The sequence below is a fragment of the Rhodotorula paludigena genome (assembly GCF_050403205.1).
Source record: "Rhodotorula paludigena JCM10292 DNA, Rt_paludigena_JCM10292v1_ctg47, whole genome shotgun sequence".
Classification (NCBI taxonomy): Eukaryota; Fungi; Basidiomycota; class Microbotryomycetes; order Sporidiobolales; family Sporidiobolaceae; genus Rhodotorula; species Rhodotorula paludigena.
In genome coordinates this window covers 68,372-83,182 of record NW_027481411.1, presented here as the reverse complement: position 1 = coordinate 83,182, position 14,811 = coordinate 68,372, and the positions used below count along the sequence as shown (strand labels likewise).

Sequence of the window (14,811 nt, the reverse complement as noted above, 5' to 3'; positions counted from 1 at the left end):
TGTTCGGCGAGCGGCGGTAGCGTGGCACCGGTCGAGGCGGCGGCTGGGGTGCTTCGTCGCTGCGGGGCCCATAGCCTGGACGGCTAGCGACCCATGCTGCCGCGGCCTCAGGCGTGCGATTGAGCGATGGGCGCGAAGTCGGCCGCGGCACAAGGTGCTTCTGCTTGCCCCCGCGCTTGCTCTGCGAGAAAGGCAATGGTTAGCTCGCCGTTGGGGAATGTCACTGGTAGCGCGTGTTGCCGGGGATCGCAGTAAAGGCACGAGAGAAGAGCCGCAAACGCACCGGTGTGTCGACACAAAGGTGAGCGCGACCACGCTTCACGCAAGTTCCACATGGTCGTGGGCCTTCCGAGCAGTGCGTGTGATACTTCTGCAGGTGAACTACCGAATCAGTCGATGGAATCGCTGACAAGCGAGCGATAGCGCGAAGGCCCACCTTGCTGTCAAGTGCGAACCAAACAAGTCAACGCTATGAAAGAAGGATGCAAGGAGCAAAGCGCACCAGGGACCGCATGCCTTCGACGTGAGCTTTCTGCCCGTCCTCCCCGACCCGACGCGACCGGTCGTACTCGACCCCTCGGCAAGTCCGCCGCAGCTCGAAGCGGCGGACGACTCGAGCGTGTCGTCGTCGCGCTCTCCCTCTCCCGCGACCGAGTCGTCGTCGAGCAGCTCGATCGTCTCGACGAGGGAAACGGGCGAAACTGAGAGCGGCGGAGGGAGCGCATGAGGCGGAAGATGACGGGCGAGTACGGGGATCGACCGAATAGGCGGGAGGATCGGGCGGGTCGGTTCCATGGCGGTAGTGCAGCGGAGTAGGATGCTTGGTAGGCCCCAAGGGGGCAGCACGGGGTGTAAATCGCTCCATGAGGAAAGAGAGAAGAAGGGAAAGAGGCGAAGAGACTAGCAGGACGAGGACATGGACCGTCCTCGTCTCCTGTCGGCGGCGGAGTGGGGGCCGCCCTCGTGCCGAGAGCCACGTGAGCGTGTCGAACGACAGCGAGAGACACCGAGAGGCAGCACAGGTGGACGAGTACGCGACAGGCGATCCAAGCATCGGCAGGCAGAGCAGAAGCGGACCTTCATTGCGGGACCTCGTCTGACGGCGGTGCGATTTTGCGCGGGCGGGGGAAAGGACTCGTGAAAGAAATCGCGTCGCGAGCTCCTCGGCTGCCACTGCGCTGACGGGCAGACGCGGAAGACGACCTCCTCGACCGCTTTGCAAATGCTGCTGCAGCCGCAGCCGCCGCCGCACTCGCCGCTTCGCGCTCGCGTGCGATGTCGAGCTCGCGCAGGACGAGCCTCGCGCCCTTCAGGCACATGTCGGCGCGCTCGTCGCCCTCGTGCACGCACGCGAGCAGCTCCTCGACAGACGAGCACAGCGCCGACTCCTCGTCAAGCACGACCTGCGACGCCTGCGCAAGCGCATTGGACATGCCACGCATCTTGGCGAGCGGGAGCGCGGCCGAATCGTTAGTCGAGCGGGTGATGGTGACGATGACGGGGAGGAACGGCTGCGTCGCAGAGGGCGAGATGCGGATCGTGCAGCCGCCGAGCGGGCCAGGCTGCTGTGCTGGATCGCGCGCCGCTAGGTCGCTGTCGGTTGGCGAGAGGAGCGAGGCGATCGACCCTTTGCGGCCCTGCCGCTCGTCCGCCTCGTCGGCCGACTCGCGGAGCCGGACGACGAGCCTGCTGGTCCACTGCCCAGACCCTTTGCCACCGACTTCCTCCGACTCCTTGTGCACGTCAAGCCGCTCGTGCTGCCCATCAACTAGAGGCACGTCGTACTCGACCCGCCAGCCGTCCGGCTCGACGTGCTGCACCTCGACGACAAATCTCCCTCGCCCGAATGCACCGCCGAAGAAGCGGATGCGGAAGTCGCCACCATCCGCCGCGCTATCGTCGCGCGTGAAGACGGCGCGGTACCGCCCGCCGGTCGCGTCGTAGTCCTCCTCGCGCACATGCAGCCAGCGTGTTCGAACGATGTGCGCCGCGAAGCCGTGCGTGCCGAGGAAGCGGCCTATCGCGGCGATGTTGAGCGGGAGGTGCACCGAGAGCTGGTTCACGGTCGACTGCGGGATGTTTGCGCCTGCGGAGGCGCGAACGACCATCGAGACGGCGAGGCCGGGACCTTGATAGGCCGGGCGCGGGAGTGAAGGGCGTTTCGGCGGCGGAAGACCGGGAGCTGAAGGACCGCCGAAGGGGTAGGCGGGGTACGGACCGGCCGTATCAGCGAGGCTCGACTGGGCGTACGAGCTGCCGGCGGAGGTATACGAGCTGACGGTGTGAAACAGCGGCGGAGGCACCGGGTGAAGAGACGAAGTGTTGGGCGTTGAGAGCGTCCCAACGTGCGTGGCAGAAGCGAGGAGTTGCGGGCGCTGACGGGGCGAGCCACTCTCTGACGGTGGGGCGGGGAGCGGAGGAAGCGGGATCGGGTTCATCTGACCGCTGCCGGGCTGCATCACTGATAATGCCGAACGTGTGCGGCGGTGCGAGGGTCGAGTCGGTGGCGACGCGTCGGGTAGTGGACCGAGAGGCTCGCTAGGTGGCTCAAAGTCGGGCGGTTGGGCGAGCGAGCGAAGCGTGAATGCGTTGACGTGCACGGTGGTTCTAGCCCCGCTTCTCTGCGAGACAGAGAATGTATGAGTGCAGTCCGCGAAGGCGTCATGACAAATCCAAGCGTACCGGGATGAGTGGATCGTCGACTGAGCACGTGAGGACGTAGGTCACGTTCGACTTGCCCGGTCGCTCATCGTTGGCCGTTGAACTCAGTAGGGAGATGTCACGCGCCGTTCCCAGCGCATTGCGAGTAACGGCATGCACGAGCCTGCGCCAGGCTCGACAAGTGAGTCCTTTGTGTCCAGCACGCCGCGAAAGGAAGAGTGCGCACGAGTCTGTCTCGCTGAGATGGGCAACAATCTTGCTCTTGGTCGGATCGGTGCGCGTGTCCCACACGGATTGAGCACCCTGCGAGGTGATAGTTGCCCTGCGAAACCCAAAGCGGTGAGCCGGTCCGTCGGAAGAGCGACCAGAGCGACGAGAGGTCCACCGCACGCGACATCCTCGCGCCGCCAGCTCCCTTCGATCCAGCCTTCGCCCCGGAAGTACGGCAACGCCTCGTCCGCCCGCAGACCGCCGCTGCCGGGCGCGCCTGCACCCCGACTAACACCGAGTTGCGAGGACGAGAAGCCGCTCCTCCTCGGCGGGAAAGCCGAGCGCGCCGCGCTGCTCAGCGCACTTCCGCTTTGCGAACGATGAAGGGGCGCGGGCTCGTCCTGGCTGAGCGAATGAAAGATGCGGATGCCGCTCGTCGTCTCTTGGTACACCCAGCCGTGCCTCTCGAGGTTTGCGATAATTCCCTGGTCAGGTGAGCCATCAGTAAACATCAACGAGGGCGTTCTGGATGCTGGCGAACCCCGTCCTGCTCGTCAGCGTCATCTGGCTCCCCACCGTCCGGCGGAAGGTCAACCTGGTCCGACAGCCGTTGCACCACTTCGAGCGCTGCGCGAGCCGCAGCAGCATGGCGATGCGGTGCACTCGTAGCTGCGCTGATTGCTGGCTCGACAGATGCGGCAGGAGGAGGCGGCGCTGGTGTTTCCGATGGCGATGCTCCGGGCGGAGGAAAGACGAGCGGCTGCAGCGGTGCGTGGATGGGCGGCGTAGCGAGCATCAAGCGACCCAAGCAATGTGGCAGCGGTACTGCGCGACTCGTTATAAGGAGGTGTGTATGCGGAAGAAGCGGAACCGAGGTGCATCGCCTCCTTGTGCAAAGCGCGACGACTAATACGAGACCGGCAAGCGAGTCGATGCGAACAATCATTCGTATGCGAGACAGACAGCATGAGCTGCAAACTACAGAGAGGCACATCGTGCGCGCGCGCGGGCAATCTACTCGTCGTCCTCGTCCGACTCGTCGTCCTCCTGCTCCTGCAAGAACTTGATCAACGGCGCCGCCTTGGCGAGGAGCTGCTCGCGCCCCTGCGGCTTCGAGCCCTTCTGGAACCAGTAGACGAGCGGGCCGGTCGAGAGGACGTCGGCGCCGACGAGCGTCTTGAGCAGGCGGAGGAAGCCCGGCGCGAGCTTGGGGTTCTCGTGGCACCACACCTGGATCGTGTTGCTGCGGAAGGAGATCTCATCAGCAATCGTGAAGCGTCGAGGCAGCTCTCCAAGAAGCGACGCACACAAGGGCAACCTCCGAAACGGCGCGCTGCGTGAACGGCTCGAGGACGGGCGCGTAGTCCTTGACCTGCGCGACGGCCTCGTCGACGACAGCGGGACTCTCGGCGTTGAGGTTGACGCGCGAGACGAGCGCGAGGAAGACGAGCGAGACAAAGTCGCCCTCCGAGACGACCGAGGGGACGGCGCGGCGCTGGATCGGCTCGAGCGTCGCGATGACCTCGTCCGGGTCGGCCTTCTCAACGATGAGCATCTTGACCTTCTTGTTGACCTCGTCGCGGACCTGCGACGTCTTGGACTTGAGGTACCAGTCTGCGACGGCGGCGGCGCCGTGCGCCTTGAGCGCCGCAGCGACATCGGCCGGGCTGCGCTTCGACGTCGGGAAGAACGAGTCGAGGTCCGCGAGGCCTGCCTTGCGGAACGAGTTCAGGACCGGCTCGAGCGGCTCCTTGATGAGCGGGAGCGTCTTGAAGAAGTTGAGCAGGAACGGCTGGGCGATGCCTGTGTTGTCACACGATCAGTCTCTGCCAGCGGAAGCCTGCGGTCGACAAGGGGGGCATACCGTTCTTGACGTTCCAGTCAGTCTTGACGGCCCCGACGACGTTGGCCGGGACGAGGTCGAGCTGGACAAAGTAGGCGGTCGCGACCGCGAGGCGCTCCTGCTCGATCGGGGCAAACTTGCCCGCGTAGCCCAAGATCTGCTTGAGGTAGTTCTCCGCAAACTCGTGCTGGAGGTACTTGTAGCTGTTTCGCGGACCGGTCGTGAGCGCAAGACAAAGCAATACGGCAGGAAGGTCAACGCACCGGCGCATCAAGCGCTCAAAGACGCCGGCAGCCTTCTTCATCTCGGCGAGGTCGACCTTGTCGGCGTCTGCGCCGGTCGTCGCAATGCTGAACGCGCAGCGTCCCGTCGCGTCCTCGACGGGAGTTCCGCCGGGGGCGAGCACGGCGCCGACGAGGAGGATCTGGAAGAGGGCCTCATCGTACTTTCGGTAGTCGAGTTGGGAGCCTAGCGCATCGAGTTTGGCCGAGATAGACTCGTAGTCGGCCGGCGGGCACGACGAAAGGTGGTTGAGAAGCTGGTCGCGGAAGACCAGCGGCTCGAACTTGGCGGAAGCTTTCGCCTGGCCCTTCCTGCGTGAAACAACGAAGCGAGTTCAGCTCCGACTGCCCTGTACACTCGATCGCTCGGGCGCGGACGGCGTGCGGCTGCAGCTCGCTCAACCCGTGCGAGCGGCGTCTGGGGGAGGGGAGCGACCGCGCACCTCTGCTTGATATGGACCCCCTGGAGCGAAGGCTTGGTACCTGCGCGGAGCTGGTCAGCAACAGTCCAGGGGCGCTGCAGAACGCGGGAGCGCACCAGCGGGCGGAGGGGTGGGGGCAGAAAACTGCACGGCGACGACGAGGTGAGCGAGGCAGTCCGAGTGCAGGCGGGCGAGCTGGTGCGCACCATGCAAAGACTGAAAGAGCTTCCGACGGTCGACGCGGTTACGATGGTGAGGACGACCCTCGCTCCCGTCGACGTTCTCGACCTCACGCGACCGACCGACTCGTCGTCAGGGGTCACCTTCTTTCGCTTCCCTCTCCTGTGACATACGCAAAGACAGTCACCACATGCTCGAGAGCTTGCAAAGCGCTCGAGCAGAGAATCTAGGAGAGCGGTCAAGTGCGCGAGAGGAAATACGAATTGCACGCTTGCGATAGAACATGGTTGGGCGGAACAGCAATCTAGAGAGATGTGAATCGCTGACGAGCAAATCTAGAGCGACTCGGAACGGTGCGCAGCCTCGTCGCCACCGTCCTTCTTCGCGCAGGCGCCCTTAAAGTCGCCAAAGTCTTCGGCGCGGCGTCGCACGAACTGCTCAAACTCCGCCAGCTTGCAGCTCCCGCCCGGCCCGTCGTGGCACTCGGGCAGCTGCTGCGGTGCGCCGTTGACGATGATGCGCACAAAGTCCTTCTTCGGGTGCGACGGGACGGGCTTGAGCGCCAGGCGGGAGAGGAGCGAGGGCGGCAACGAGGCGGTCGAGTCGCAGTGCAGCCGCTCGATGGCGACGTGCCCGAGGAACGGCAGGAGGTGGCTTGTCTGCCACTCGCGACCCTCCGGGATGTGGTCGGTCGGGAGCGACTCGGTCGTGGTGTTCCACAACCCGAGCGCCGTCAGCGCGACAGGCGGCTCCTCTCGATGCGTGAAGTAGACAAAGAGGAGCTGCGTGTGCGTCGCGTCGGGCGGAGCAGACGGAGGCGGCAGCTTGGGCTTCTTGCCGAAGAGGGCGGCAACGCGGGAAAAGGTCAACGGTGCCACGACGTGCTTGTCCGGCGCATAGGCCGCAAGCAGGTTGTGCGTGGAGACGTTGAGCCACTGCACACCGAGGTAAGGCGCAACAGGCGAGCCGTAGCCGACCTGCGAGTAAAGTAAGTAAAGTGAGCGGCTGCCAGCGTCTCCTCTAGATGAGCCCGCGCCGCACCATGTAGTGGTAGTTCAGATCGTTCCAGTAGCCGAAAGCCTTGAACTCGTCCGGGGTGAAGACGTCAAGCGAGCAGAACGGCGACGATCGCTCCTTCTTAATCTGTGGGTGAGGGTGTGAGTGCAAGCTTGGAGAGAAAGCAGGACAGGCTGGTACGTACGACCGTCTCGTAGCCGCACATCATCTGAGCCGCAATGACATCCTCGAGCTGGAAGTCGTAGCCGGGCGCCTGCTCGTTCATGCGGTCGCGGACCGAGGGCCCGTAGACCTCGAGCCACTCGCGCTGCGCAGGCTTGCCGGTCTCCTTGGTGAAGGCGTCGCAGATTTTCTGTAATCGAAAGGGTCAGTATCGCTGGTTCTGCCGGCTCCATCGCAGACGAGCAGGAGAGTCGGAGACCAGGCAGCGAGACGAACATGCGGAGTGAGCGAGTCGGACCAGTCAGGATCCTGCGCAACGCGTAGAGAGATGCATCAGCGATCCAAATCTGGGAGAGTGCGACTAGGAAGGCGCACCTTGTTCTTGACAGCCACGAGCTGCACGAACTCGCCATCGCCCTCCCCCTCCTTGCCCTCCTGCCAGTTCGGGAACGCGCCCCTGACCCACGCCTTGCTCGTCTCGAGGTCCCGCTCGGACGACGCGCTCCATACCTTCCACGGCACCTTGACCTTGCCCTTTCCGCCCTTTCCGCCCTTGGCGCTCTTCCCGCCCTTCTGCTTCTTCTTCCCGAGGTGCTTCGGCGGCATCAGCGGGCCGTACAGCTCGCGGAAGCGCTTACCGAGCGCATGCGCATCCTCCTTGCCCGGCTCGGTGATGAGCTCGAGGTTGTCGTCGTTGATGAGCGGCTCCCAGGCGTTGAGGAACGCGAGGGGCGACTCGGAGGGGATCGAGACGTTGCGGTCGTGCGCCGCTTGCACACGCTCGATGAAGGGCGACATGTAATCTTCGAACTCGTCGTCGTTGGCGTAGATGCTCGAGTGGCGCACGAGGAAGGCCGCCGCAGCGACCTTGCAGCCGTCCGGAGGCTGGATGTTTGCGCCGGGAGCATCGTGGTACGGTGCAATGCTGCGACGAGACTCTTCAATTGTACTTCTTGAGCTTGGCGAGAGCGGCACTCACCCGCTCATGTAGTCCAGCGGGTTGAACTCGTCATCTGCGAAGGTCGACGAGGTCAGCTTGGGAAGTCGGCGTTTCCGGGGCAGCAACGCACGGGGAATGTTGGGCAAGCCAGCGTGTCGACTAAAGCTGTCTGTGCAGTCAGTCAGTGGGTCAGTTGCGGCCGCCGATCACGACGCAAGCATCAGCGCAAAGTACCTGATCCGCCAAACACAATCTGCGCCGGCTGGACGGGCGAGGCGCTCGCCGCAGCTGCCAGAGCAACCAAGCCGACTGCTAGCATCCTCAGCGAAGCTCTCGAGGCAGTAGCGGTGGGCGGACCAGGATGTGAACCTCGCAGCGATCGCCTTCCGTCACCGAAAGAGAGGCAAGGGGGAACCCCGGACTGCGACTTGTCTAAATCTTGCAATGCTGGAGAGACCGCTCTATGAAGAAAGGAGCACTTCTACTCCTCGCCCAACAGCTTGAGCCGGAGCGTGACCCCTTCCGGACCTGCGCTCACAACCTCCACCCTGCGCACAACCAGCGGTCAGTCTCCCATGTCCCTGTCCGGCTGAGCCGCAGATCTCGAGAGCATCAGCAACAAGGTGAAGCCAAGATGTACGCACCGAGTGAGGTCGACGACCTTGTACGACGCCTCGAACGTCTTGAACCGCTCCATCGGCTGGCCTGTCGCGACGCCGAGCGTCTTGCACCCGGCCGCGAGGCCCGACTTGAGACCGGATGGCGCGTCCTCGACGACGAGGATTTCGGACGGGTCAAAGTCCGGGCCAGACAGCTTGCGCAACTCTAGCGGGACGGGAGGCGGTTGTCAGTCGCGAAAGCAAAGGAGAGCACGAACGAACAGGGAGGAAATAGCACACCGTCCATGCCGCGCAGGTACGGCTCAGGATGCGGCTTGCCGTGCTCGCAGATGTCGCCGGTGATGAGGAAGGGGAGAGCGGGCGGCGTCGAGCCAATCTCGCCCGTGACGAGCGCAGAGTCGGCGTACAGGCGCGTCGCTGCGAGCGCACACAGTGATCAGAACTTCGCTTGTGAATCCCTGCGCAGGGTACGACAACGCACCACTCGTGCAGATGCCCCATCGTGCGCCGCCCTTCCTAAGCGCGTCCAGGAGTTCGGAAACGCCGGGCAGCCGCTCGATGCCCTTTCCACCCGCCTCGTGCATCTTGCGCCCGTTGTCGGCAATGAGAAACTCGAGCTCCTTGACGGCCTTGTCGAGCTCTTCCTCGCTCAGCGTGTGCCCCGGGACGGGCTGCGTCTGGAAGCGCTTGATGTTGTCCTGCGTCCGGACGCCTGTCGAGTGCGCTATGCAGTCAGCGGGTGTTTGTCTACGCTGTGCAAGTGCGGAACGCACCGTGCGAGTGCTGGAAGAATTCGCTCGGCTCGATGCCCTGCTTCTTGCACCAGTCGCCCATCGTCTGCTCGACCTGTAAATCGCCCGGCCCTTTTCAGTCAGCTTTGAAGATCTGTATTGAGCATTTTGGCCGTCCAAGAGAGGCTGTAGAGCAAGTTGCCGAGGAGGAGAATTGCCCGACAGCCGTGGTGCGAGGAGGGCATGATGTCCTCGCCGAGCGAGCGGCGGTTCGCACGAAAGGGCAGACGAGAAGAGCGTACCGCAGGGGTTGAGTCGACGAGGGTGCCGTCCCTGCAGGCGTTTCAAGCGGGTCAGAATCGCTCTCGAGGTCAGGGCTGCCGACAGCGGGTCAGCGACGAGGAGCTCGATTGGCCGCACATGTCGAAGAGGAGGCCCTTGCAGGTGATTTCGATCATCGTACGAGTGATCACAGCCGAAAGAGCGCGAGGAAGCAAACAGTCGCGGGAAGAGGAGCGCGTCGGCAGCGACGAGCGGGGTCGACCTCGGCTCACACGCTCTCGCCGCGCCGTGAGGCTGCTGGTCGTGTGTGCGGAGTAGCATTCGTGCTCAGCGATCTAGCTCTGGCGTCCGCTTGCTCCGGGAGCGCTTCGTCTCTGCACCATGGCTTCATCTCCACATCCCGCGCTCCCACGACCACAAATCCCGCTGAGCAAGTCGAGCGCACCGTCAAACGTCGCAGCAGACGTCTTCAAGGGCGACAAGGACGCGCACCAGCTTGCAGATGCGTCAGTCGAGCCGCCCATCCTCGCCGTCGGGCGAAGAGATGAAGCCTTCTACGAGGCGTGCATGCCCGCCTGGCGCTTCTCGATCCGCAAGAAGCTCGTTGCAAGCTTGGACAACGAGATGAGCATGCTGCAGGAGATCCAGGTGCGTTGATCCCATTCCTTGGCTCGAGCGCAAGTCTCACTATTGGCATCACAGAGACAATGGCGAACGCCGTTCCGAGACGAGTACTTTGTCAAGACGAGCTTATTGGGCACCCACACGTGAGCTGCAGTGCACTCTGATGTCTTGCCCGATTTCATGCTCGACATCCGCTTCTCGACATGCGCATCCGCTGACTGCGTCGTGCGCGTTTGCAGGTTCTTCATGGTCTTCCTGCCATTGTGGTACTGGTTCGGTTATCCGAACGTGGGCAAGGGGTGCGTTAGACGCCAAGCCACGTCGCTCTCTTCCCAGGCACTGACCGTCTCACTGCGCGTCCGACAGGCTTCTCTACGTTCTCGCCGCGGGTCTGTCCATCTTGCGCCGCGATCTCCGATGCGCTGCTCACCTGTTTGGTGCGACCCAGGCGGCTACTTCACATCGGTCCTGAAAGACGCCTGCTCCGTCCCGCGCCCCTACTCCCCGCCCGTCGTGCGCCTCTCCGTCGGCTCGCACGCGCTCGAATACGGCTTCCCTTCGACGCACTCGTCCAACGCGTGCTCGATGGCCCTCTTCTTTGGCGAGCTCGTGTTCAGCCGCGCAGATGCAGGCTGGCTCGGTAACGCTGCGGCTGTGGTGGGCTTGGTGCTGTTCGCGTGGAGCGTCACCTTTGGTCGGCTGTACACCGGCATGGTGCGCCCTCTTCGCTTCTCGTCATTTTGACAGACCACTGCTGACGAAGTCTGCGGTACGCAGCACTCGCTCATGGATGTTGTCGTCGGCTCGACTATCGGTGTCCTCGTCTGGCTCGCCTACTACCTCCTGTGCGACACCTTCGACGCCGCGACAATGGGTTCCGGCTGGACCGGAACGATCACCAGCACAGTAGCGCTCCTACTGCTCGTCACGTTCCACCCAGAGGTGCACTTTCTTTCCCTCCACCCCTCAATCAACGGCGCACCCAATTGACCTCGAACTTCACACCTCTGCAGCCCGCCGAAGAGTGTCCCTGCTTTGAAGACGCCGTCGCGTTCCTCTCGGTCGTCGGCGGCGTCATTGTCGGCCAGGCTTGGGCGCCCGATCCCTTCTCGACGCATACGTACGGGTACCGCTGGCGCGACGCGATGGAGGTCGCGGGATGGAGCGGAGCGGTGCTGTTCAAATTGGTCACGGGTGCGTCGGCTTGCGAGTCTCAAGACTGGCCTGTGACGTTGACGCTCCTCTCGCTGCAGGTATCTCGGCCATCCTCGTTTGGCGCATCATCGCCAAAGAGGCATGCCACCTCGTCCTGCCGCCGCTCTTCCGCTTCTTCTCGCCCTTGATCGAGCTCCCGCGGCGGCACTACCTGCGAGCGACAGAGTGTGCGTCGCGCGTTTCAGCGATCTCTGGCGTTCGCGATTGCACGACAAGCTGTTGATCGATGTGTCGCGCGCATTTCACAGACGAAGCGTACCCGCCCAATGAACACCTCAACCCTGTCCCCTCGATCCTCGACCTCCCCTCTCTCGTGCACGAGGCCGCGCTCGACCCCTCGGCCGCCTCTTCCTCCTCCTCCGCACCGTCCACCTCCCGCACCTCGACCACCCTGCGCAACCGCGCTCCCGCCTCGGGCTCGGGCAGCTCTTCCTCGACCAGCTCGGGCGCGACCTCGCCCACGGCGCTCTCGACCTCTGCGTTCCCCTCGCTCGCGTCGTCGTCGGCGGCGTCGCTCGCCACCTCGCCGCCCTCGAGCGCCGCCTCGTCGCGCCGCCAGTCGCTCGCGCCGCTGCAGCAGACGGGGACGGCGAGCGCGCCGCAACGCGCCGAGGAGGGAGGGGGAGGAGGAGGAGGAGCGGGCGAGCACAAGGACGCGGACGTCCTCACAAAGGTGGTCGTGTACATGGGCATCGGGTGGATTGCGAGCGTGGGCCTGCCGTGGGTGTTTACGCGGGCGGGGATGTCGGTGTAGCCAGAGGGTGGGCGGAAGAGACGACTGGGTCTGTCATGTCATGTCGGTTTCCTCCCTCAATCGTCTCTCGTTCTCCTCCCTCTTTCAAGCGCTGCGCCGTTCATGGCAGCTGTAGAACGTCACGAAAGGCGGAAGGCGGAAGGATGGACGTTGAATGCAAAGAGTGGGAAAGAAGGGGGAGGGAAGAAAGAGACTACAACACCGACCGAATCGCCGGCACGCCTGCCGACACCACGCAGGGGAAAGAAGTGAGAGTACGTCGCATGTTCGGGTTCGCGCACCCTGGCAGAAGGCACGCGAGGCGAAGACGAGAGGCTTAGGCGAACGAGGGGAAGCAGTCGGCAAGGCCCTTGCCGTGCTTGTTCTGCGCGTGCTCCAGAAGCCTGTAGAGATAAGCGTGAGACACTCATCTAAACGGGAACCCGGATCGAGGGCGTACTGGGGCGGCTGGGGAGGCAAACGCGATATGAGCTCAGGCGCGAGAGGAATTTACGACATCTCGTCGTCAAAGTCGAAGGGTGCGACGAACCTTGGTGGTCACGAAGAAAGTCTGCCTGCATGTGGAGCAGATGATCGACATTTGCGCGGCGTTGCTGCAAAGAAGGCGGTCCCAGGGACGTCAGGGGACGTCCTGAGGGTCCTAGAGGGCGCAGACACGCCGAACGACCGACTCACGAGGCCTTCTGCGACGTCGGGCCCTTCTTGGCGTCCTTGGCGTTGCGCTCGCGCTTCTGTGCAGCCTTTGCGCCGTTGCCCTGTGCGGTGGAAGTGCGAAGGAGGGGGGTCAGCGAGGCGTCCGCGAGCTGACTTGCTGCTGCGGCACTGCTTGGCCCGCGTTGAAGCGTCCCAGCTCGAGTTTCTCCGTCCTCTACGCCGTGCGACTAGCGCCAGCTGGATCCAGCGGTGTGTGCACATGCACGGAAGGGTGATCGAAGGCGACGAGGAGGCGAAGGTAGATCGGCGACGACAGCGCAGGGCAAGCGGGCGTACCATGGTAGCGGGTGAAAAAGTGTCTGGGAGTCGAGTGGGAGCAACGGCAGGCCCGCAGGAGCAAGTGCACGCAGACGACAGCGCCCAACCTCCCACCGCGTCTCTCTCGCGCCGACACGCAGCTCGACTCTGCCGCGACAGCGCGTGTGCGCTCTGTGCTTCACTCTGTTGTACTCGTACAGCTTCATAGGCGCGGCCACGACTCGCCGCTCGTCCTCTCGCCCGCTCGATCACCACTTCGCTCCGCCACTCTCGCTCGACCACCCGCCGACTGCGCCTTTCTCCGTCTCCAGCAGCATTGCAAGGCACGAGGATGAGGGCAGGGCTGCCAAAGATGGGCGAGATTCGCGTCCCCGGCCTCGTCGAGGGGTTGCACCCGCCGGCCCCGTTCATGACGCTCGCCGCATCCGTCGAGCTCCTCGTCGACTTCTTGCGCAAGGGCAGGACGAGCAGCGGCAAGGGGACAGCACTGTTGACGGGGGCGGGCATCAGCGTGGACAGCGGCATCAGGGTGCGTTTGCACTTCGCAGTTCACTCCCCCACTTCCGCATCCTCGGATGCCGCGCTGTCTGCTCAGTGTTCCAGCGCTCTCGCGAGTGCATTACCCAGCAGCTGTGACTCACACGTACTCTCCTCAGGCATATCGAGGGCCGGGAGGTACCTATACGATCCGCAAACACCGCCCAATCTTCTATGGCGAGTTTATCAACGACGCGCACATGCGCCAGCGGTACTGGGCGCGCTCGTATCTCGGTAGGTCGTTCGTCGACGACTCAGGTTGTGTGCGCGACGCTGATGACCCTGATACAGGCTACCCGCCCGTGCGACGAGCAGAGAGCAATCCGACGCATTATGCAATGGCCGCGTTGCAGAAGATGGGCTACATTAGCTCGCTTATCACCGTGCGCATGCTCTCGCGCCAGTGTGTTGAACTTCATACTCACTCCTCGTTTGTACAGCAAAATGTCGACGGCCTGCACCATCGCGCCTACGCCGAGGACCTGTCCGTCTACCTCGAACCCCCGGCCGTCAAACCCGCCGAGTCTCCCGAAGCGCCTCTACCCGTCCTCGACCCGGCAATCCTCGAGCTGCACGGCACGCTGCGCCACGCGCACTGCCTCTCGTGCCACACGCCGACGGGGCGAGACGCGTTCCAGGACCGCCTGAGCGAGCTCAACCCGGCTTGGCTCGAGTACCAGCAGGAGATCGAGTCGGGGCTGCGGGAGGAGAAGCTGAACCCCGACGGTGACATCGAGCTGGGCCCGGGAGTCAGGTACGAGGACTTCACGGTCCCGCCGTGCGGGCACTGCGGCGGCCCAATGAAGCCTGTGCGTCGACGCTCCCGTCATGTGCTTCTTGTCGCTCGGCTCACTCGGTATACTATTACACAGCGCGTCATCTTCTTCGGCGAGTCGCTCGAACCCGTCACGCGCCGCCAGTCCGCGCACCTCGTCTCGTCCGCCTCGCAGCTCCTCGTCGCCGGCTCGTCCCTCGCTACCTTCTCGGCGTACCGCCTCGTGCGCCAGATGAAGGAGCAGGGCGGGCCCGTCGGGCTCGTCAACCTCGGCGAAAGTCGCGCCGACCCGATCGTCGACTGGCGCATCGGGTGGGAGGGCGGCGCAGGGGACGTGTTCCCGCTCGCTGTGAAGGAGTTGCTCCGGGACGAGACGAGGAAGGACGTCAAGGATGACGTAGAGAGGCTGTTGGTGCTGGGCAAAGTCAAGAAGGTGCCGCCGGGTCCTGCCGCATCGTAGAACGTCCGCAAGTAGACATGTAGCCGCATTCAATTCGCATCGCATTTCTCGTTCACACCCATCTGTCGCTAAGCTGTCGAAGATCAAGCCATGCTGATGATGCAGAGGGACACAAGTACAACACG

At 63.8% G+C, this 14,811-nt stretch overlaps 7 protein-coding genes across 7 annotated transcripts; 2 read left to right on the top strand and 5 right to left on the bottom strand.

Annotated features, from left to right (window-relative positions):
• Positions 1 to 1,079: 1,079 nt before the first annotated feature.
• On the bottom strand, positions 1,080 to 3,667 carry JCM10292_001430 (uncharacterized protein; the record flags this gene model as incomplete). The annotated part of the gene is made up of 5 exons (XM_076651208.1): positions 1,080 to 2,621; positions 2,683 to 2,824; positions 2,888 to 2,983; positions 3,052 to 3,356; positions 3,413 to 3,667. The coding sequence occupies 5 exons, from the start codon at positions 3,665 to 3,667 to the stop codon at positions 1,080 to 1,082; spliced, it is 2,340 nt and encodes a 779-aa protein (XP_076503243.1).
• Positions 3,668 to 3,885: 218 nt separating this feature from the next.
• JCM10292_001429 (uncharacterized protein) lies at positions 3,886 to 5,626 on the bottom strand (the record flags this gene model as incomplete). The annotated part of the gene is made up of 7 exons (XM_076651207.1): positions 3,886 to 4,114; positions 4,179 to 4,674; positions 4,736 to 4,917; positions 4,978 to 5,307; positions 5,439 to 5,478; positions 5,534 to 5,561; positions 5,624 to 5,626. The coding sequence occupies 7 exons, from the start codon at positions 5,624 to 5,626 to the stop codon at positions 3,886 to 3,888; spliced, it is 1,308 nt and encodes a 435-aa protein (XP_076503242.1).
• Positions 5,627 to 5,932: 306 nt separating this feature from the next.
• Positions 5,933 to 8,035, bottom strand: JCM10292_001428 (histidine phosphatase family protein; the record flags this gene model as incomplete). The annotated part of the gene is made up of 8 exons (XM_076651206.1): positions 5,933 to 6,574; positions 6,639 to 6,740; positions 6,799 to 6,966; positions 7,053 to 7,085; positions 7,152 to 7,701; positions 7,756 to 7,789; positions 7,847 to 7,885; positions 7,951 to 8,035. 8 exons carry the CDS (start codon positions 8,033 to 8,035, stop codon positions 5,933 to 5,935), a joined length of 1,653 nt encoding a protein of 550 aa, XP_076503241.1.
• Positions 8,036 to 8,197: 162 nt separating this feature from the next.
• Positions 8,198 to 9,525, bottom strand: JCM10292_001427 (uncharacterized protein; the record flags this gene model as incomplete). The annotated part of the gene is made up of 7 exons (XM_076651205.1): positions 8,198 to 8,264; positions 8,361 to 8,541; positions 8,616 to 8,753; positions 8,818 to 9,048; positions 9,110 to 9,182; positions 9,370 to 9,400; positions 9,488 to 9,525. 7 exons carry the CDS (start codon positions 9,523 to 9,525, stop codon positions 8,198 to 8,200), a joined length of 759 nt encoding a protein of 252 aa, XP_076503240.1.
• A 205-nt stretch (positions 9,526 to 9,730) lies between these two features.
• JCM10292_001426 (phosphatase PAP2 family protein) lies at positions 9,731 to 11,942 on the top strand (the record flags this gene model as incomplete). Its single annotated transcript, XM_076651204.1, has 9 exons — positions 9,731 to 9,997; positions 10,052 to 10,116; positions 10,213 to 10,272; positions 10,340 to 10,362; positions 10,422 to 10,687; positions 10,751 to 10,915; positions 10,987 to 11,167; positions 11,227 to 11,355; positions 11,437 to 11,942. The coding sequence occupies 9 exons, from the start codon at positions 9,731 to 9,733 to the stop codon at positions 11,940 to 11,942; spliced, it is 1,662 nt and encodes a 553-aa protein (XP_076503239.1).
• Positions 11,943 to 12,258: 316 nt separating this feature from the next.
• JCM10292_001425 (uncharacterized protein) lies at positions 12,259 to 12,935 on the bottom strand (the record flags this gene model as incomplete). The annotated part of the gene is made up of 5 exons (XM_076651203.1): positions 12,259 to 12,325; positions 12,382 to 12,389; positions 12,472 to 12,535; positions 12,618 to 12,697; positions 12,933 to 12,935. 5 exons carry the CDS (start codon positions 12,933 to 12,935, stop codon positions 12,259 to 12,261), a joined length of 222 nt encoding a protein of 73 aa, XP_076503238.1.
• Positions 12,936 to 13,245: 310 nt separating this feature from the next.
• JCM10292_001424 (uncharacterized protein) lies at positions 13,246 to 14,686 on the top strand (the record flags this gene model as incomplete). The annotated part of the gene is made up of 5 exons (XM_076651202.1): positions 13,246 to 13,443; positions 13,571 to 13,685; positions 13,743 to 13,834; positions 13,892 to 14,260; positions 14,324 to 14,686. The coding sequence occupies 5 exons, from the start codon at positions 13,246 to 13,248 to the stop codon at positions 14,684 to 14,686; spliced, it is 1,137 nt and encodes a 378-aa protein (XP_076503237.1).
• Between the last annotated feature and the right edge of the window lie 125 nt (positions 14,687 to 14,811).